Here is a 20,883-nt window from a genome sequence, read left to right as displayed (position 1 = left end):
ACCCTCTGCCCACAACACCTAAGCCACCCCTCCAGCCGAACCTCTGGACACATCCCTACCCTCACCCCAAATAAGGAACAAGCTTGTCCCCTCCCTAGGGGAGCAAACAAGCAAGGGAACCTGTTGTTTATTCTTGCTCCGCCCTGCTACAGCAGGGGCCCCACTAAAGCCATGCCTGGCAAAAAAAAAAGGTCTTCAAAAAAGATTTAAAATCTTGCAGCTCTTTTGATTTGCCACTAGGTGGTGGTCCTGCAGGTGTGTGACTGAATCTCACCAAAAGGAAGGATCGAGCGTGGTGGATCAGCTACCATGATATTAACACAGGCACACAAACTGTCTTGGTGGTTCAAAATCGTTACTCTGGGTTTCACAGACATCTCCACCTTCACACTTACTTCTACATATTCCTTGAACTGTAGCATATCCAACTGAAGGGAATGCAGTCACTCTTTCAAGGCCTCTGAGATTATTTGCTCAAAAATTCAGGATAATAATATGAAAACAGAATATGGTTAAAGACTTTGACGCTAAAAAAAAAGATTTTGGGGCTGTGATGTGGAATCTGGGAACAGATTCTATCCGAGATGAAAGTTAACCAGTGGCAAATTATCATATTGCACACCTTAAACTTATGCAATGTTATATGTTATTATATCTCAATAAAGCTGAAAAAAAAATAAAGTAAAATACAGGAGTTAATAACAAATGAAAAAGAAAAAAACAATAACAATGTCTTACAACTTATCGAATAAAATAAGAATCTGAGAATCTATACCATAAATAAATACATACATAAATTAGAAAAAAAAAAAAAAGACAAAGTCTCAAGAATACTGGAGTGGGAAGCCATTCTCTTCTCCAGGAGATGTTCCCAACCCATGGATTGAACCTGGGTCTCCCACATTACAAGCAGATTCTTTACCATCTGAGGCACCAGGGAAGCATCCCCACCAAAAATACATAAAAAAAAAAAAGTTAACCAGTGGAGCTTATAGTAAGGGTTACTTGAAACCCATGTTTAGGCTTATAATGTTATGCTAATAATTCTTTCCAAAATAGGCCCCAGTCTTGGCCACTTCATGTTAGTTTCTTCTACCGTTGAGGTACAAGACTGGGAACCCAGCAATGGTTGCCCACACTTCTTTAGGGTGCTGGGTACTCAATAGCCATAGTAATGTCCTTGTGTATGGCCTGAGTGGGGAGGGGAGTTCAGCTAAAAATCGAGGTAAATGGAACCGAAATGGAGCAGGACCCTATGGTCCTTACCACCTTCTTCCCCTCCATCGTCCCACCCGTGTTCTCTGCTGACCTTTTGTTTGTGGAAAAACTTCAGCCAAATAATACGTCCAGATCTATTGGGTAAGAATCTGCTCACCAACGCAAGGGACAATTTCTGGTCTGGGAAGATTCCACATGCCATGGGGCACAAAAGCCCATGTGCCACAACTACTGAAGCCCTCTTGCCCTGGAGTCCATGCAGGGAGAAGCCGCTGCAAAGATAATCTGTGCACTGCTATTAGAGAGTAGCCCCAGCTCTCCTCAACTAGAGAAAAAAGGTCTGAGTGCAGCAAGGAAGATCAATGCAGCCAAAAATAAATAAATAAATAAATAAATTTTTTTTAGAAAAGAATAAATCTAGTTAGAGAAGTAAGAAAATGAAGAAGCAAAGAAAACCAGTCAAAGGAGACCAAATAATAATGTAGTCATTAAGCACAGCTAAGGACCTTTAGTTCCTTCTCAATAGCTATAGATAAAAATCTGAGCCATATCCTGTGAGCTCTCTTATAGATACCAAAATCCCGACCAGGTGGAGAATTTAACTATATAATGACCAGACTGTAGCCATGACATAAGCTGCCACAATTCCAAGAACTGGCCTCAAGGAAATGGGAATAAACCCACCCTGGAACTGAAGATTAACTGTACTTAATCAAGATGAAGCTGGTCACATCACCAATGACCAACTTCAAGATGACCGTCAGAGCTGACTGCTGTTTCTGTTGTTTCTGCATGCAGTCCCTCTCTCTGTCTATAAAAGCTCTTGTGCCCTAATTGTTAGGGGTTGGGGAGTAGTTGACCTTTGGACAAGCATCCGCCTTCCTGACCCCCGGTTGCCAGCAACCAAAATAATGCAAACTTTTCTTTCCACCAGCCTGGCCTCTTTAATGGTTTTGGAGTGGCGAGCAGCTGGATCCCACTTTGAGTTACAGAACCACTGTAGTCATTCTCATCATTCCCTTGTCTGCAATCTCCTAACTCAGCCAGTACTTGTGGGACCAGGGGTCCTTTGACTTGCACAATCTCATTTTTCTTTCTTTCTTACCATCCTTCTTTATCTGTTAATAGATATATCAAAGAAAGAGACTGGATGGCTATTAAAATCATTAACAATGGGAAAGTTTCCATCTTGGAGCAGAAAAGTGCTCAAGAGAGATAGGATTGTGAGGGTCTCTGAAGCTCAAGTTTAGGATCTTAACCTCGATACCACATTGCCAAATGGTTATGTCCACTCTGGACCCTCGTTTGCTCTCTTAAGAAACGTGGAATGAATCTCCTGCTTCTTCCATGCTTTGATGAATGACGCTGAAGAAAGCTCTCATGTCCTTCTTGAATCTTTTCTGGCTAAACATCTCCAGTAGAGCGATAAGAAATCCACTAAAAACTCTAAATGTGCTTTTTCTGATGATGACAACCAGCACTTTTCAATGGAGGCAGTTCCACTAGTTAGGGGCCATCTTAGAAATGTGGGGGTGGATATTTTGGTTGTTATGATGATTGTGGGGTGCAACTGACATAATGTGGGCTTCCCAGGTGGCACAGTGGTAGAAAATCCACTTGTGAAGGCAGGAGACATGGGTTTGATCCCTGGGTTGGGAAAATCCTCTGGAGGAAGAAATGGCAGCTCGATCCAGTATTCTTGCCTGTTAAATCCCATGGACAGAGGAGCCTGGCGGGCTACAGTCCATGGGGTCAAAAAGAGTCAGACACAACTGAGCACGCACATGTAAGCACTGGCTTATTGTTGGCAGAAGTAGGGCTAGGGCCAGCAAGAAAGGCTGATCCCAGTGGGGAAAAAATGAAATGTAGGTGGGTAGATGGGCAAAAAGCCTTTGCATAGGATTTGTGTTGGTGTTTGATACCACAGAGCCCTGTGCTCCCTTCTCCATCACCAGCCTGATAACTAGAGTCAACATCCCCTGTCTCACTGGTCCTGGCCAGAGATGCTGGATGCCCCAGGAAGTAAGCAACAGCCTTGTACTTCAAATATCTGGATATTCATTTCACTTATGTAAAATCATATTTATAATTATCTGAGTCTAGAACACTGTCTTACGTAATCATAGATCAGTTTCTGTAAATTTTTTTAAAAAGCTGGGTCCTTTTATTTTTTAAATAGTATTAACATTATATAAGCTAGTTTTTTTTTTTTTATGTTGTTGTTCAGTTGCCAAGTTGTGTCCAACTCTTTGAGACCCCCATGGACTGCAGCATGTCAGAGTTCTCTGTCCTTCAATATCTCCTGGAGTTTACAATGAATATATGTTATTTTATTATAATTTAACTGTCATTTTCCCTTTTCCTTTACTAGGTTAGATCAGAGTCTTAGTCCATTTGAGTTGCAATAACAAAATACCAAAGCCTGGGTAGTTTATAAACACCAGAAATTTATTTCTTACAGTTATGGAAGCTTGAAGTCCTAGATCAGGGTGTCAGCATGTTTGGATGAAGGCTTCTTTTCAAGTCACAGAATTCTCCTTGTATCCTCACATGGCAGAAGAGAAGGGCCAAGGCAATCTCTGGAGCCTCTTCTATATATAAAGCATGACTCTTATTCATGAGGTTTTCACCTTCATGATTTAAGGATCTACCCAAGCCCCCACAGATTAATACCATCACCATTGAGGGTGAGGATTTCTACGTATGAATTTGGAGGTGGAGGGGACAAATACTCAGACTTTGTGAAGTGACCCTGTTAGTCACTCAGTCATTTCTGATTCTTTTGTGACCCCATGGACTGTAGACTGCAAGGCTTCTCTGTCCATGGAATTCTCCAGGCAACAATACTGGAGTGGGTTGCCATACCCTTCTCTAGGGGATTTTTCTGACCCAGGGATCTAACCTAGGTCTCCTGCACTGCAAGCGGATTCTTTATCATCTGAGCCACCAGGGAAGCCCCAGAGGAGTTAGTAATCTATGTTTTTTAGGTTCAAGAACTAACACATTATATTCTCTATAAATTTAATTTCATACATCAAAAAGGATTTTATATAATATTTACTCTCAGTTCAGTTCAGTCGCTCAGTCGTGTCCGACTCCTTGTGACCCCATGAATTGCAGCACGCCAGGCCTCCCTGTCCATCACCAACTCCCGGAGTTCACTCAAACTCACATCCATCGAGTCGTTGATGCCATCCAGCCATCTCATCCTCTGTCGTCCCCTTCTCCTCCTGCCCCCAATCCCTCCCAGCATCAGAGTCTTTTCCAATGAGTCAACTCTTCACATGAGGTGGACAAATACCAGAGTCTCAGCTTTAGCATCATTCCTTCCAAAGAAATCCCAGGGCTGATATCCTTCAGAATGGACTGGCTGGATCTCCTTGCAGTCCAAGGGACTCTCAAGAGTCTTCTCCAACACCACAGTTCAAAAGCATCAATTCTTTGGTGCTCAGCCTTCTTCACAGTCCAACTCTCACATCCATACGTGACCACTGGAAAAACCATAGCCTTGACTAGATGGACCTTTGTTGGCAAAGTAATGTCTCTGCTTTTGAATATGCTACCTAGGTTGGTCATAACTTTTCTTCCAAGGAGTAAGCATCTTTTAATTTCAGGGCTGCAATCACCATCTGCCGTGATTTTGGAGCCCCCAAATATGAAGTCTGACACTGTTTCCACTGTTTCCCTATCTATTTCCCATGAAGTGATGGGACCAGATGCCATGATCTTAGTTCTCTGGAAGTTGAGCTTTAAGCTAACTTTTTCACTCTCCTCTTTCACTTTCCTCAAGAGGCTTTTTAGTTCCTCTTCACTTTCTGCCATAAGGGTGGTGTCATCTGAATATCTGAGGTTCTTGATATTCCTCCCGGCAATCTTGATTCCAGCTTGTGCTTCATCCAGCCCAGCGTTTCTCATGATGTACTCTGCATAGAAGTTAAATAAGCAGGGTGACAATATACAGCCTTGACATACTCCTTTTCCTATTTGGAACCAGTCTGTTGTTCCATGTCCAGTTCTAACTGTTGCTTCCTGACCTGCATATAGGTTTCTCAAAAGGCAGGTCAGGTGGTCTGGTATTCCCATCTCTTTCAGAATTTCCCACAGTTTATTGTGATCCACACAGTGAAAGGCTTTGGTATAGTCAATAAAGCAAAAATAGATGTTTTTCTGGAACTCTCTTGCTTTTTCCATGATCCAACGGATGTTGGCAATTTGGTCTCTGGATCCCCTGCCTTTTCTAAAACCAGTTTGAACATCTGGAAGTTCACGGTTCACGTATTGCTGAAGCCTGGCTTGGAGAATTTTGAGCATTACTTTACTAGCGTGTGAGATGAGTGCAGTTGTGCGGTAGTTTGAGCATTCTTTGGCATTGCCTTTCTTTGGGATTGGAATGAAAACTGGCCTTTTCCAATCCTGTGGCCACTGCTGAGTTTTCCAAATTTGCTGGCATATTGAGTGCAGCACTTTCACAGCATCATCTTCCAGGATTTGAAATAGCTCAACTGGAATTCCATCACCTCCACTAGCTTTGTTCGTAGTGATGCTTTCTAAGGCCCACTTGACTTCACATTCCAGGATGTCTGGCTCTAGGTCAGTGATCACACCATCATGATTATCTGGGTCGTAAAGATCTTTTTTGTACAGTTCTTCTGTGTATTCTTGCCACCTCTTCTGAATATCTTCTGCTTCTGTTAGGTCCATACCATTTCTGTCCTTTATCGAGCCCATCTTTGCATGAAATGTTCCCTTGGTATCTCTTATGTAAAACAAAGTATAATACTGTATGTGTTAGTTTCTATTGCTGCTTTTTAACAAATTACTTAGTGATTTAAAATAACATAAACTTATTATATTAGAATTCAGTTATCAGAAGCCAGAAACGGAGGGTTCACTGGGTTTAAATCAAAGTGTCATCAGGGCCATGCTCCCCCTGGGGGCTCTTGGAGGAGCAGCTATACCCCTGCCTTTTCCAGTTTCTAGAGGGCACCTGCATTTCTTTGCTCATAGCTCCTTCCTCCTACTTCAAAGCCAACCATATAGCATCTTCAAATGTCTCTCTCTCTGACTCTGACCTTCTTGCTTCCATTGTTACATCTCCACCTGACATTGATCACCCCCCAACTCCCTCTTATAAGGATTCTTATGATTTCATCGGGCCAACTGGACAATCCTCCCTCTCTCAAGAGGTTTAATTAATCACACTTGCAAAGTCCCTTTTGCCATGTAAGATAATATCTTCATGGGGTTGTGGAGTAGGACCTGAGTATCTTTGGGAAACCATTATTCTGTCTACCATGTTTTAAATTTTATTTATTTATTTAGGCTGCACTGGGTCTTTGTTGGTTTGTGTGGGCCTTCTCTAGTTGTGGCGTGCTGGCTTCTCATTGCGGTGGTTCGTCTTGTTGCAGAGCACAGGCCAAAGGCAATGCCTGCTTCAGTAGTTTCAGCTCTCAGGCCCAGTAGTTGTGGCATACGGGTTTAGTTGCTCCATGGCATATGGAATATTCCCAAACCAGGGACTGAACTCATGTCCCCTGCATTCTCATCCACTGCACTGCCCTCTACCATGTTTTAATAATATAATCTTGCTGTTCTGAGAAGGTTGAGACTCACCATTGAAACTAAAGCACCAGGTTTGATGCTCCTTCTCTCTTTCTGATTTCAGGCAGGTAGATGTCTTCCTTGACCTTGGGTTGGGCTGAACCTGTGTCTAGAGGAGAATGAGGTCATCTCTACCAGGCAGAGCTGCTGGCTCCCAAGGGTGGACCCTGGCTCTTGCCAGGCAACGTGGGTGCAGACATTCATTTGAGACTAACCTGAAGAACTCTTATTTAATTGCTTTTTTTCCCCCAAGAGCATGTGATGTTTACTTTTGGGGCACCCAATTTTAAATGTCTTAACGTGTTTTGCCCTTTGGGATAGATCAGAGTTCGCTGAATTATTCTCTAGTTCCAGGTACTATGTGTTATGACCTAAAAACTGGGATACATGGAGAGAGCTTCCCAGGTGGTGCTAGCTACCTGCCAATGCAAGAACACAAGAGAATTGGGTTCAATCCCTGTGTCAGAAAGACCCCCTGGAGAAGGACATGGTAACCCACTCTGTATCCTTGCCTGGAGAATCCCATGGACAGAGGAGCCTAGCGAGCTACCATCCATGGAGTCTCAAAGAGTCGGACACGACTGAAGTGACCTAGCATGCATGCAAGGTCTGACAGACGATTCTCCAGCTGCTTCCAAGAGCAAAGAAGCATCAGGAGATGCAATTGGGTTGAAGACACATTAGAATTTTGAATGTATCTTGATGGTTTGGGGGAAGAAAATGGACAGAATAAATAAAATAAATTTGCTATCATTTAGTAAGTTCTGTATGAACATAGCCAAGTGCTGTGCCATATCCATTGTACCTATTATCTCATTTACCAGTGAGGTAGAAATTATCACCCTTGTTTTACAGGTACTATCTCAAAGTTGTCCTGCTAAGTTGCTTCAGTCATGTCTGACTCTTTGCAATCCTATGGACTGTAGCCTGCCAGGCTCTTCTGTCGATGGGATTCTCTAGGCAAGAATACTGGAGTGGGTTGCCATTCCCTTCTCCAGGGGATCTTTCCCACCTAGGGATTGAACCTGGGTCTCTTATGTCTCGTGCATTGGCAGGCGGGTTCTTTACCATTAGTGCCACCTGGGAAGCCCATGGTCCTAGAAGGCTCAAAATTCACATGCAGACCTGTCTAACTCAGAAGCCAGTGCTTGTAAACTAGTACACTTACAGAAACCCAGAGCACAGAAATCCGTAAACAGATGCATCCCAGAAACTAAAAATATTACCTGGAAGATAAGCCATAGCTCCAGATCTGCAAGTGTCTTTCTTTTCAACCTCAGTGAGAGCTGTCTGATGATCAAGATGAGCGGCGTCCAGTGTTCAATAGCTGGGATTTTAGACTAATCCTTCCAATGTCCTCATTCCTGGGAAAGAAGGTATTGATACTTTTCTGGTAACAGACATAAAGTTTAAGGGAGATTTGACAGAATGATAGATATGAGGGCTTTCTTCTTCAAAGCCAGCCTCCTTTCATAACACATCCTGTGGTCCAACATACCTGCATTCATCAGAGAATGCTCAGACCTCCATGCCCTGGGAGGGGCACTGTGGGAGAGTCAAGGAATATTAGAGAAGAGGGAGGCCCCTTGGGGCCCAGAGAGTACTTAGTCGCTCAGTCATGTCCGACTCTTTGCAACCCCATGGATTGTAACCCGCTGGGCTTCTCTGTCCATGGGATTCTCCAGGCAAGAATACTGGAGTGGGTTGCCATTCCCTACTCCATGGATCTTCCCGAGCCAGGGATTGAACCTGACTCTCCTGCATTGCAGGCAGATTCTTTACTGTCTGAGCCACCAGGGAGGAGAGAGGTTATGTATATGGCAAAGGGTCAATTTATCATCTGTTACTTTCTGCCAATAGTCTACCCATGGAGGAAACAAGGGCCCCATCTCACTTGAGAAAGTCCAAGTCTGACAGCTGAAGGGTCCCAGAGCAGCAAACATCACCTCTCCTCTTCTCTTGGACCACTTCAGCTGTCTCTGCTTTGGATTGACAGAGGCATCTGGTTGCTAAAAATACCCTACTGACCAAGTGCTGCCCATTCCAACTAAAGCTGAGCACGACTGCAATCCAGGACTTACTACTCCTTGCAAAGGAACTTTTCCAAAGTTTTCAGGCCCAATTTGAGAAGCACACCAGCCCATGGTCTTTTTCTACTTCGTCAGCTTGGCTGGGCGGTGGAGGGGATCCTTCCTGGGTCACTGTCCACTGGCCTCCCCCATCCCGGTCTCCAAGAAAAGAAGCAGAAGGGGGAGTGAGAGAGGGCCCAGGGCCTGGAGGGGGTAGGGAAGGGGAGGTGCTTGTCCATTTATAGACTTGCTCTTTGGGATGCTGAAGGTGCTGAAATAGCTGCGAGGACAAGGGACTTGGCTCAGTTTTAAATATCTGCCGAGCTGCCCGAAGACTCTGAGATGACAATAGGGGGAATGGAGAATGTGGAGGTCTTCACTGCTGAGGGCAAAGGCAGAGGTCTGAAGGCCACGAAGGAGTTCTGTGCTGCCGACATCATCTTTGCCGAGCGGGCTTATTCTGCTGTGGTTTTTGACAGGTATGGAATATGGGTTCTTGCCTTCTTTACTCCTGGTGATTTGGCCAGTGCCACACTCTCAAATACTTTGCTCTCAAAATTGAGGGAGAGTAGCGCTGACATATGTACACCACTGTGTGTAAAATAGGTAGGTGGTGGGAAGCTGCTGTGTAACACAGGGAGCTCAGCCTGGTGATATGATGACCCAGAGCAGGGGGGATAGGGTTAGGGTGGGAGGGAGAGGGTTATGTATACATATAGCTGATTCACATTGTTCTACAGCAGAAGCTAACACAACATTGTAAAGGAATTATCCTCCAATTAATAAAAAAATAATCATGGGAAGGGATACAATTCATGTGGCTGTTGATAATGACGGGTACATGCACAGCTGTTTGCTGGCGTTACTTTCTCTGCATGGGATTTGCTCTGGTGCCTAGGAGGGTTGCAAAGGTGATTGAAGGCTTTAGGGCATACTCTCAGGACACTGGGCTTCCCTGGTGGCTCAGACAGTAAAGAATCTGCCTGCAATGCAGGAGACCTGGGTTCAGTCCCTGGGTGGGGAGGATCACTTGGAGAAGGAAATGGTTACCGACTCCAGTTTTCTTCCCTGGAGAATCCCATGGACAGAGGAGCCTCGCGGGCTACAGTCCATGGGGTCGCAAAGAGTTGGACATTACTGAGCGACTAAGCACAACACAAGCACTCAGAACATAAGTGAACTTGCCCGAGTGGGAGTGCTGTGAGTGGAGATGGTGGAGGGAAAGGGAATGAAAAGGGGGTGTGGTGTCTAGGAGACATTCTTCTATGGAAGGCTCCATATTTTTCGCTTCTGAGGTGTAATAGATATATTAGAAGATTAAGTAATTGCTGAGACTTTAAAAAAGTAATTGCAAACACACAAGTAACACTGGAATCCATTTACCTTTGAAAATTAGAATATCACCAATGACCTGTAGTCCTGTTTCACCTTTCCCACCCCAGGTCCCAGTTTCCTCTGTCTTTCCTCAGAGGTAATCCTTGTTTTAATTTTAATGTGTTTCCTTCTAGAATGTTCTTGTACTATTACATCTCTTTACCTGTAGAAATAGGTATAGATATATATATATAGATAGATAGATACCTATATATATATATATATATCTGTACTTATCAAAATGCATAGCTGTAGTTTGTTTTTTCTTTTTAACAGAAATGGCACAATACTTTTTTTTTTTTTTCCTGGCCACACTGTGTGGTTTGGGGGAATCTCAGTTCCCTGACCTGGGATTGAACCTGGGACATGGCTGTGAAAACACAGAATCCTAACTACTAGGTCACCAGGGAACTCCCAATAATATCATACTTTCGATGTTATCCTTGAACTTGCTCCTTTCACTAAACAACATGTTTTGATATTTATCCTCATGGGAACCGTTAAATCTATAGCCACTTCTTTTAAATCCTCAAAGATCTGTGGGCTTTTTTTTTTCCTCCCCCTCCCTCAACATGTAGATCTATCACGTTGATCCATATGCTATATGGACCACCAATTTTAACTGCTGTGGGTATTTTACCATATGAATATATGAACTTTCAAAAATCTATTGCCCCGTTGAGAGACATCTGGTGGTTTCCAATTTTTCATAAAAACAAATGTTTCTGTGATTGAAATCCTTGACCATGTCCACTTGCATACATGTGTGATTATTCTCTAGGCGAACTGGCTAGGAGAAAAATCACCGTGCCTTGGGGTGTGCTGTTTTCCATTTTAACAGGCCCTCCAAAGAGAATCTATTAAATTTACATTCCCATTTCCCCTACAGTCCTGTCCATACTTGACCACTACACTTTTGCATGCATGCGTGCTCGGTCGCTTTAGTTGTGTTCGACTCTTTGTGACCCCGTGGTCTGTAGCTCGTCAGGCTCCTCTGTGCATGGGATTCTCCAGGCAAGAATGCTGGAGTGGGTTGTCATACTCTCCTTCAGTGGATCTTCCTGAACCAGTAGTAATAATCTTTATTTTTAAAAAACCCTCCACTGTGATAACATTATGACAGTATTCTCTGAGCCCCCAAATTGGGGTGACCTGACTGACACTGATGTGGTCTAAATTAAGATGGTCTCTGATAATCTAGATTTGGTGGTTGACTCACTGTATGACCATCCTGAGAATCAAATCAGATCAGTCGCTCAGTCGTGTCCGACTCTTTGCGACCCCATGAATCGCAGCATGCCAGGTCTCCCTGTCCATCACCAACTCCTGGAGTTCACTCAAACTCACGTCCATTGAGTCAGTGATGCCATCCAGCCATCTCATCCTCTGTCGTCCCCTTCTCCTCTTGCCCCCAATCCCTCCCAGCATCAGAGTCTTTTCCAATGAGTCAACTCTTCACATGAGGTGGCCAAAGTACTGGAGTTTCAGCTTTAGCATCATTTTTTCCAAAGAAATCCCAGGGCTCATTTCCTTCAGAATGGACTGGCTGGATCTCCTTGCAGTCCAAGGGACTCTCAAGAGTCTTCTCCAACACCACAGTTCAAAAGCATCAATTCTTCAGCGCTCAGCCTTCTTCACAGTCCAACTCTCACATCCATACATGACCACAGGAAAAACCATAGCCTTGACTAGACGGACCTTTGTTGGCAAAGTAATGTCTCTGCTTTTGAATATGCTATCTAGGTTGGTCATAACTTTCCTTCCAAGGAGTAAGCGTCTTTTAAGTTCATGGCTGCAGTCACCATCTGTAGTGATTTTGGAGCCCAGAAAAATAAAGTCTGACACTGTTTCCACTGTTTCCCCATCTACTTCCCATGAAATGGTGGGACCGGATGCCATGATCTTCACAGCTTTTCAGAGATAATTTAAGTAGCATTCAAATTCTCATTTCTTCCTGCCCACCAAGACCTTCAGGGAAAAGGCTGTGAATGGAGTGTATGGCTAGCTACAGCTGAGGAATTTAGAGAGGCTGAGATGACAGTAATACTTCTTCAGGGGGAGTGTGTCTTACTTTATTTACTTGTGTGGGTGTGTTGGGGGCAGTTGAGGAATCAATTGGATTCAGAAGTAAGACAGAAAAAGCTAGAAACACAGAAACTCTGAACAATGATCTTACTACTACTACTGAGTCGCCATCTTGCCTTTTATAGAACATCCATGGGTGTCTTCAACTCCCTAAAAACCAGTATTGCCAATCAGTTTCCCTTTCAAGAGTGTCCGAAGTTGAGTGGATTTTCCTTCCATTACAAGAGTAAAACTTAGGAAGAGAAAAATGTATCTTCACATGAAGCTAGCATTGACATGGTGGTCATTTCCTTCCAGCTTATTTTAAAATGTTGTTGTTGTTTATTCACTAAGTCGTGTCTGACTCTTTGTGACCCCACAGGCTCCTCTATCCATGGGATTTCCCAGGCAAGAATACTGGAGTGTGTTGCCATTCCCTTCTCCAAGGGATCTTCCCAAGCTAAGGATTGAACCTGAGTCTCCTGCATTGGCAGGCGGATTTTTTACCACTGAGCCACAAGGGAAACCCATTTTAAAACATAGGTTTCATTTATTTGTACTATTAGTTCGGATCTTATCTAAACTTCGAGCATTCCCAGTCATGTCTGACTCTTTGGGATCCCATGGACTATAGCCCACGAGGCTACTGTCTGTAGAATCTTCCAGACAAGAATACTGGAGTAACTCCAGGGGATCTTCCTGACCCAGGGATCAAACCTCCCCGTCTTGTGTCTTTTGCGCTGGCAGGCAGATTTTTTTACCACTTCCCGACTTGGGAAGATTTTCATTTAATGATTTAGGTATCTTCTGTGTTACTATACTCTCTTTGTAGAGTTTAAGACTGCATACTTTCTGACCATTCTTTTATGAATGGACATTCAGATTGTTTACATGTTTTTCTTATTATAAAAAAATTCATCATTCATTTGAAGTAATAACTATATAAAAACAACTTTAGTGCATGTTGCAGATAAACTGTTAATAAAATCTTATTGTTATAATAGTAATAAAGATTAGGATAATTAGAGTAAATGATCTTTAAAATGATTTAAAAAATCGAAAAGATTATTTTTTAAAGTGATTTACCCAGTACACCTGAAACTAATACAACATTTCAAGTCAACTATATTTAAATAAAAAAGAAAGAAATATGGAAATTGAAATGACTGCTTCATAATTAAAAAATAAGAGATAAAATCAAATTCATCACTGCAAAGATGAGGGAACTGCTCAGGTGTACCTGAGACAGCCTAGAGAAGCATCAGAGGAAAGCTTTGCTCATCATATCCTCACTCCAATTTTAGGCTCCTGATGAGATTCAGCCACTGGAAGGGAGGAACCTGACTGGGGAAGTAGAACCAGGTGACCCACAAAAGTCACCCTATGAAAGAAGCATTTTCTAACACTGTGTTACTGCAAACCAGGCTATCTGCATTACCTTCCAAAATGAAGATTTTATCTTTAGTTGAGTAGTGCATTAAATGAAAATCTCTTCTTGCAAACAATACATGAAATATATATATATATGTATATGTATATGTATATGTATATGTATATGTATATATTCTGTGAATCATTACAGGGCTTCCCAGGTGGCACAGTGGTAAAGAATCTGCCTGCTAATGCAGGAGATGCAACAGACAAGGGTTCGATCCCTGCATCGGGAAGATCCCCTGAAGTAGCAAACAGCAACCCATTCCAGTATTCTTGCTTAGAAAATTCCATGGACAGAGTAGTCTGGCCAGCTAAAGTCCATGGGATTGTAAAGAGTCAGACACGACTGAGTGACTGAGTACACACGCGAACATACATGAAGCATTACAATAAATGAACCCCTGTGAAACCACCATCCTACTTAATGAGAACATTCTATTACATTCATCCTGCCTATCTTTCCCTATCCTGTCCCATACTTGCCCCAAAGGTAACTATAGTAGTCTCCTGAATTTCGTGTTGCTTATTTCCCTATGTTTTCAATGATAGTTTTGCCATATATGTACATATTCCTAAACGATATATAATTTAGTTTTTATAGCTTTTTTTTTCATCTTTTAAACCGGGGTATACAGTTATAGGTGGTTTTATGCTCTTGCTTCTTTCATTCAAATGTTCTTCTATTATTTATCCATATGGTTTTGTGTAACTAACAAAATGAGTAAGCTCTGTATATGTATGTATCACAATTTATGTTTCCATCCTCCTGCAAGTAGTTGCTATGGACATTTTTGTTTGTATCTCTTGGTGAACAGATACATGGGGTGTGTATCCTAGGAGTGGAATTTCTGGTTTATGATGCATGAGATATTTAGCTTTAAAATATAATGCTGCACTGTGTCATGTTGACTTGCAAGTTGAATTGTGTCTTTGCTAGAATAGACTGGGCTTAGCATTCAGAGCAGCTCTTCAGGCCTTTATTATATAGCCCTTAGTTTGGTTAGAATCTCTTTAATTTGCTTGGTTGGAAAAACAGGTCATCTGCTTAAACATAAAAGGCCAAGAATAAAACAGAGATAATCCATTGAGACCGGCAAATGAGCAGCACTTGGGCACCAGGATCCCTGGGAGACATGGCTAATCAATCAGGCAACACCTTCTTCCTTAACTCCAACTTGGCCTCACTGTTCTTTCTAACAGGGTACTTCAGGCAGCCATTGTGCATCAACCAAAACTGACGTTTAGAAGGGAGCCTGTGTGTCATGCTTTTTGGGGATTCTGAGTTTCATGCTGGAAGGGGATGAAGGCAAAGTAGGTGGATAAGGTCAATTTACCAAGGAGTCGTCTTTCATGGATTTGGTCTTTGAAAGTGGGTGAGACCCCAAGCATGGTGGATAAGCTTGAGTTGTTCAAGGTTTCTGTCTTCTCCTTTTGCTCTGTACTTAACTTTACATAGGCTTAGTTGTCCTGCGGCATGTGGGAATCTTCCCAGACCAGGGATTGAACCTGTGTCTTCCTGCAATGGCAGACAGATTCATTTTTAGGAGCTTCCCTGGTGGCTTGGATGGTAAAGAATCTGCCTGCAATGCAGAAGACCCCGATTTGATCTCTGGGGGAAGATCCTCTGAAGAAGGAAATGGCAACCCACTCTAGTATTCTTGCCTGGAGAATTCCATGGACAGAGGAGCCTGGCGGGCTACAGTCCACTAGGTCACAAAGAGTCGGACACGACTGAGTGACTAACACTAATCTTTAAAATGTATTTTATAATTATCATTATTTTTAATATAATTTGTTTATTTATTTTGGCTGTGTTGGGTTTTTGTTGTGGACTTTTCTCTAGTTGGGGTGAGCAGGGGCTACTCTCTAGTTGTGGTACTCAGGCTTCTCATTTCGGTGGCTTCTCTTGTAGAGCACAGGCTTGAGGGCATGTGGGCTCAGTAGTTACAGCTCCCAGGCTCTAGAGCACAGGCTCAATAGTGGTGACCCAAGGGCTTAGCTGCTCTGCTGCATGTGGGATCCTCCTAGACCAGGGATCGAACCTGTGTCCCCTGCGTTGAGAGGTGGATTCTTTACCACGGAGCCACCAGGGAAGCCCAGAATTATTTTGTTTGAATTTATTATTATTAAGGAGGTGAAAGGTCTTTTAAATATGCCTATTGGTCATTACGTTTCTTCTTCTGCAATTTGTCTATTTTCCCTGTGAAGTACAGGGAAGCCTGGCATGCTATAGTCAATGGGGTCACAAAGAGTCTGACATGACTGAGGGACTAAACAACAAAAAAGATGTTATCAGTTCCAAATCTTTCCCTGGAGCATCTGTAAGCTTTTAAGCCCCCGACACTGAGTTTCTATTGCCTTCTAGGTAGAACAGGGCTTTGGCAGTCTGGAGGTGGGAAGTGTGTATTTCTTGATGACAACAGAGATGATGTAGAGTACGAGTTGGGCCACAGAGGGGAATTGGATCATAGGACCCTGAAGATCTCTTCCGGTCTGAGATTTTCTGAGTTTTTTTTTTTCAGGACATGCAAGGGACTACAGTGTGGCAAGACAGGGGTGTTAGGCTAATATAGGAATAAAGCTTGTTTTGATTTAGTTTAGCATCACATACAACGAATATACTTTTCATAAGGAAAGTGGCCATGGGCAGTTCTAGAAGCCAAAAATACTATTCGATTTTTTCTTTTTTTTATTTGATAAAGTCCCAGATGTCTTACATTTAGGGAATCTCTAGCCTATGGGTTCCTGACCTGGGTTCTTGGATCCTTAGCTAGGGAAGCACCTGTGACGGGAGGATCAAAATGTATGTGGATGTGCATGCATGCTTTTTATTTCTGGGGAGAAAGTTATTACTTTCAAAATGGTCCTCAACCCAGAAGAAGGTTGAGACCCATCGAATTCATTCAAGTCCTCTCTCTTACAGATGGGGAAACTGAGGCTTAGTGAGGCTTTCCCAGGTCACACAGGGCAGGGCAAGGGTTGAGTCTCCCAGGATCTTGTCTGTCATTTCTTTTCACTATCCTCCCCAACCACCCACCCCTCACAAGTGGGCCTACCATTGCCTACCTAATTTTCTTTTGTTCTTGTCAATTATTAATATTTAGTCATAATAAAAGAAAGAATATGCATCTATTAATTGCAGAGGAATCAAGATCTGGTTCTGGGGCCTGAGAAAGGTTAGATCCAGAGACTTGTAGGTAAGAAACAGAAATATACATGTGACTATACAGGAAAAGGAGAAGGCAATGGCAACCCACTCCAGTACTCTTGCCTGGAAAATCCCATGGACGGAGGAGCCTGGTAGGCTGCAATCCATGGGGTCGCTAAGAGTCGGGCACGACTGAGCGACTTCACTTTCACTTTTCACTTTCATGCATTGGAGAAGGAAATGGCAACCCACTCCAGTGTTCTTGCCTGGAGAATCCCAGGGACGGCGGAGCCTGGTGGGCTGCCGTCCATGGGGTTGCACAGAGTCGGACACAACTGAAGTGACTTAGCAGCAGCAGCAGCATATAGGAAAAGGGGCTTCCCTGGTGGCTCAGATGGTAAAGAACTTGCCTGCAATGCAGAAAACCTGGGTTAAATCCCTGAGTTGGGAAGATTCCCTGGAGAAGGAAATGGCAACCCACTCCAGTATTCTTGCCTGAGGAAATTCATGGACGGAGGCGCCTGGAGGGCTACTGTCAACAGGGTTGCAAAGAGTTGGACATGACTGAGTGACTAACACTTTCACTTTGATACAGGAAAAAAATGTTTATAATAATAAACCAATGTATTAGTTTCCTTTGTTGTTGTTTAGTCACTAAGTTGTGTCTGACTCTTGCAACTTCATGGACTGTAGTCTGCCAGGTTCCTCTATCCATGGAATTTCCCAGGCAAGAATACTGGCGTGGTTGCCATTTCCTTCTCCAGGGTATCTTCCTGACCCAGGGAACAAACTGATGTCTCCTGCATTAGCAGGTGGATTCTTTACCACTGAGCCACCTGGAAAGCCCCAATTAGTTTTCTACTCTTGGTATAAAATATTATCACAAATTTTGTGGTTTAAACAACACAAATTTACTATCTGAAATAAAACAGGACTATGTTTCCAAGATTTTTTTAGCTTCTATAGGCTGCCTGTATCTCTGGGCTTTATCTTTAATGCACTTGTGTAGCATCTTCTCCTCTGACCCCCTGCATCCTTCTTAGTTAGGACCCTAGTGATTACGTTAGACTCACCCAGATGATTCAGGATTACCTCCCCACCTCAAGGTTCTTAATCTTAATTTCATCTGCAAGTCCCTTTTGCCATGTAAGGTAATTCATGTAGTTTCCAGGAGTAGGACATTGACATTTTGGGGGGCTATTTTTCAGCTTACTTCAACCAATAAAATGCATTTTCTATTAATTCAATTTGTCATACATGATGTTAAAAAGTGAAAAGGACAGTGAATTTTTTTTTTTAAAGTTCTTGACCAACTCCTAAATAATTCTGTTTAAAGAGTTGGAAGTGCCCAAGAGAACCTATCTATCCATCTGAGCAGGGAAAATCAAAGATGAAAATATGAGAAAAATAAAGATTTTTTTTTAACTTTTTATTTTGTATTAGAGTATAGTCAATTAACAAGCAAAGTTGTGACAGTTTCAGGTGAACAGCGAAGGGACTCAGCCATACACACACATGGATCCATTCTCCCTCAAACTCCTTCCCATCCAGGCTGCACATAACATTAAGCAGAGCTCCCTGTGCTGTATAGTAGGTCCTTGTGGGTTATCCATTTTAAATATAGCAGTGTGTACATGTCCATCCCAAACTCCCTAACTATCCCTTTTCTTCATCCTTTCCCCCAACAATATAAGTTCATTCTCTAAGTCTAAGAGTTTGAAAAGAAGGATATTTTAGAACAAATTACTGTCAGCTGGGCTTTTTTGAAAATTAAGCCAGCTCTGCGCTTCTTCAGGTCCAGCAGAGATGGCTGGGCTTTCAGCCCATGTAATTCTATGTGGACCCGTGGGAACACCAGAATTAACCATGGCATATGCACAAATACATGTGTGACCTTAACCTGGTAACAGCTGATGGGTAGGTGGTGGGATATAAATGATGCTATAAATGGAAATAATTTAATAAAGGGATTAGAGAAATTCCTGAACAGATAGTTCAGAAAATGAGTGAGTAACTGTGCAAGTATTTGGGTTACAGTCTTCAACATTTGCATTTGATGTTAAGGATAACCACAGAGTAGATTTAGACATATATATTTAATTTGGCACTTTAATTCATCTGCAGAGGTCAGACATGTTGATATGTCACATGACCCATAGTGAGCTGTGTTGCTAAACTTGATTAACTAATCCTTAAATGCAGAAGTTTGGGGATAATAGCTTTTTAAGCAAGTTCAGTTCAATTCAGTCGCTCAGTCGTGTCCGACTCTTTGCGACCCCATCTGCAGCACACCAGGCCTGCCTGTCCATCACCAACTCCTGGAGTTCACTCAGACTCATGTCCATTGAGTCAGTGATGCCATCCAGCCATCTCATCCTCTGTCGTCCCCTTCTCCTCCTGCCCCCAATCCCTCCCAGCATCAGAGTCTTTTCCAATGAGTCAACTCTTCACATGAGGTGGCCAAATACCAGAGTCTCAGCTTTAGCATCATTCCTTCCAAAGAAATCCCAGGGCTGATATCCTTCAGAATGGACTGGCTGGATCTCCTTGCAGTCCAAGGGACTCTCAAGAGTCTTCTCCAACACCACAGTTCAAAAGCATCAATTCTTTGGCGCTCAGCCTTCTTCACAGTCCAACTCTCACATCCATGCATGACCACAGGAAAAACCATAGCCTTGACTAGATGGACCTCTGTTGGCAAAGTAATGTCTCTGCTTTTGAATATGCTATCTAGGTTGGTCATAACTTTCCTTCCAAGGAGTAAGCGTCTTTTAATTTCATGGCTGCAGTCACCATCTGCAGTGATTTTGGAGCCCCCCAAAATAAAGTCTGACACTGTTTCTACTGTTTCCCCATCTATTTCCCATGAAGTGATGGGACCGGATGCCATGATCTTCGTTTTCTGAATGTTGAGCTTTAAGCCAACTTTTTCACTCTCCACTTTCACTTTCATCAAGAGGTTTTTTAGTTCCTCTTCACTTTCTGCCATAAGGGTGGTGTCATCTGCATATCTGAGGTGAGTGATATTTCTCCGAGCAATCTTGATTCCAGCTTGTGTTTTTAAGCAAAGATTAGGTCAAATGCCAAGTTGTCCCCCAAACAATGTCACCTCTCATTTGCATCTGAAGATGTGTTCTGAGTCTGGGAAGAGGGGTTTGGTAGAGTGTGGGAGGTGCATCCAGGTCTGAGTGAGGTGTGTGAGCCTTTTCCTCGGAGCTGTGGCAGAGAAAATCTTGAAAGTTGCTATTTTAATTAAAGAAATGTTAAAAATCTCTAGGTCTGGTCTAGGGATATACACCACCTAACTTCTGCTAAGGTAAATAATTGTGCAAATGTGAATCCCTTAAGGATTGACATGGGCCATTTAAAAACAAGATTAGAGGGCTTCCCTGGTGGCTCAGTAGTGAAGAATCCACCTGCTAATGCAGGAGATACAGGGTTTGATCCCTGATCCGGGAAGATCCCACATGCTGTGGAGCAACAAAGCCCAAATGCCACAACTACGGAGCTCTAGAGCCTATGTACAGCACTACCGATGCCCACTCGCCTGGAGCCCATGCGCTGCAACAAGAGAAGGCACTGCAGTGAGAAGGCTACACACTGCAGCTAGAGAGCATCCCCCCATCACAGCTAGAGAAAAGCCCGAGCAGCAGCAAAGACCCGGCAAAGCCAAAAGCAAACAAATACAATTTTTTTAAAATGACATTAGGTAGATGCCGTAGCAAAAAGAAACAGAGTATCCCAACTCTGGCCATGTTTCTCCTCTCTACAGAAGCCTCCACTGGACCTCTTCTGTGCCCTCCATCCCAGCCCCTCTAGCTGCAGAATAAGGTCTTATTACTGAAAGATGCATTCTAGGTCCCCCACAGTCCAGTCATTTTTCCAACATTATTTCCCAGTAATGTGATCTTGTCAAACAGTTCCTCCTGTCTCCTAGACACACCTGCCGTGACTGCTCCCCCCATGGAAGCCCTT

At 43.1% G+C, this 20,883-nt stretch overlaps 1 protein-coding gene and 1 long non-coding RNA gene across 4 annotated transcripts in view; one reads left to right on the top strand and one right to left on the bottom strand.

Annotated features, from left to right (window-relative positions):
- Nucleotides 1-3,645: 3,645 nt before the first annotated feature.
- LOC133257115 (uncharacterized) lies at nucleotides 3,646-8,812 on the bottom strand. 2 transcript variants are annotated; one of them, XR_009739416.1, is made up of 3 exons: nucleotides 8,714-8,812; nucleotides 8,046-8,183; nucleotides 3,646-3,809 (listed from the first exon to the last, which is right to left on the bottom strand). It is a non-coding gene; the product is annotated as an uncharacterized LOC133257115 (long non-coding RNA). The 2 variants fall into 2 exon arrangements; XR_009739415.1 differs by lacking the exon at nucleotides 3,646-3,809 and adding an exon at nucleotides 6,835-6,928.
- Nucleotides 8,813-9,133: 321 nt separating this feature from the next.
- SMYD1 (SET and MYND domain containing 1) overlaps nucleotides 9,134-20,883 on the top strand; it is a 48,958-nt gene continuing 37,208 nt past the window's right edge. For both annotated transcript variants that reach the window (XM_061432610.1, XM_061432609.1), the window contains exon 1: nucleotides 9,134-9,367. In XM_061432610.1, the coding sequence (XP_061288594.1) occupies nucleotides 9,231-9,367 (137 nt within the window). In that variant the 5' untranslated portion in view covers nucleotides 9,134-9,230. The remainder of the gene's footprint in view (nucleotides 9,368-20,883) is intronic.

Source organism: Bos javanicus, chromosome 11 (genome assembly GCF_032452875.1).
Source record: "Bos javanicus breed banteng chromosome 11, ARS-OSU_banteng_1.0, whole genome shotgun sequence".
Classification (NCBI taxonomy): Eukaryota; Metazoa; Chordata; class Mammalia; order Artiodactyla; family Bovidae; genus Bos; species Bos javanicus.
This window is presented reverse-complemented; position numbering and strand designations above follow the sequence as displayed.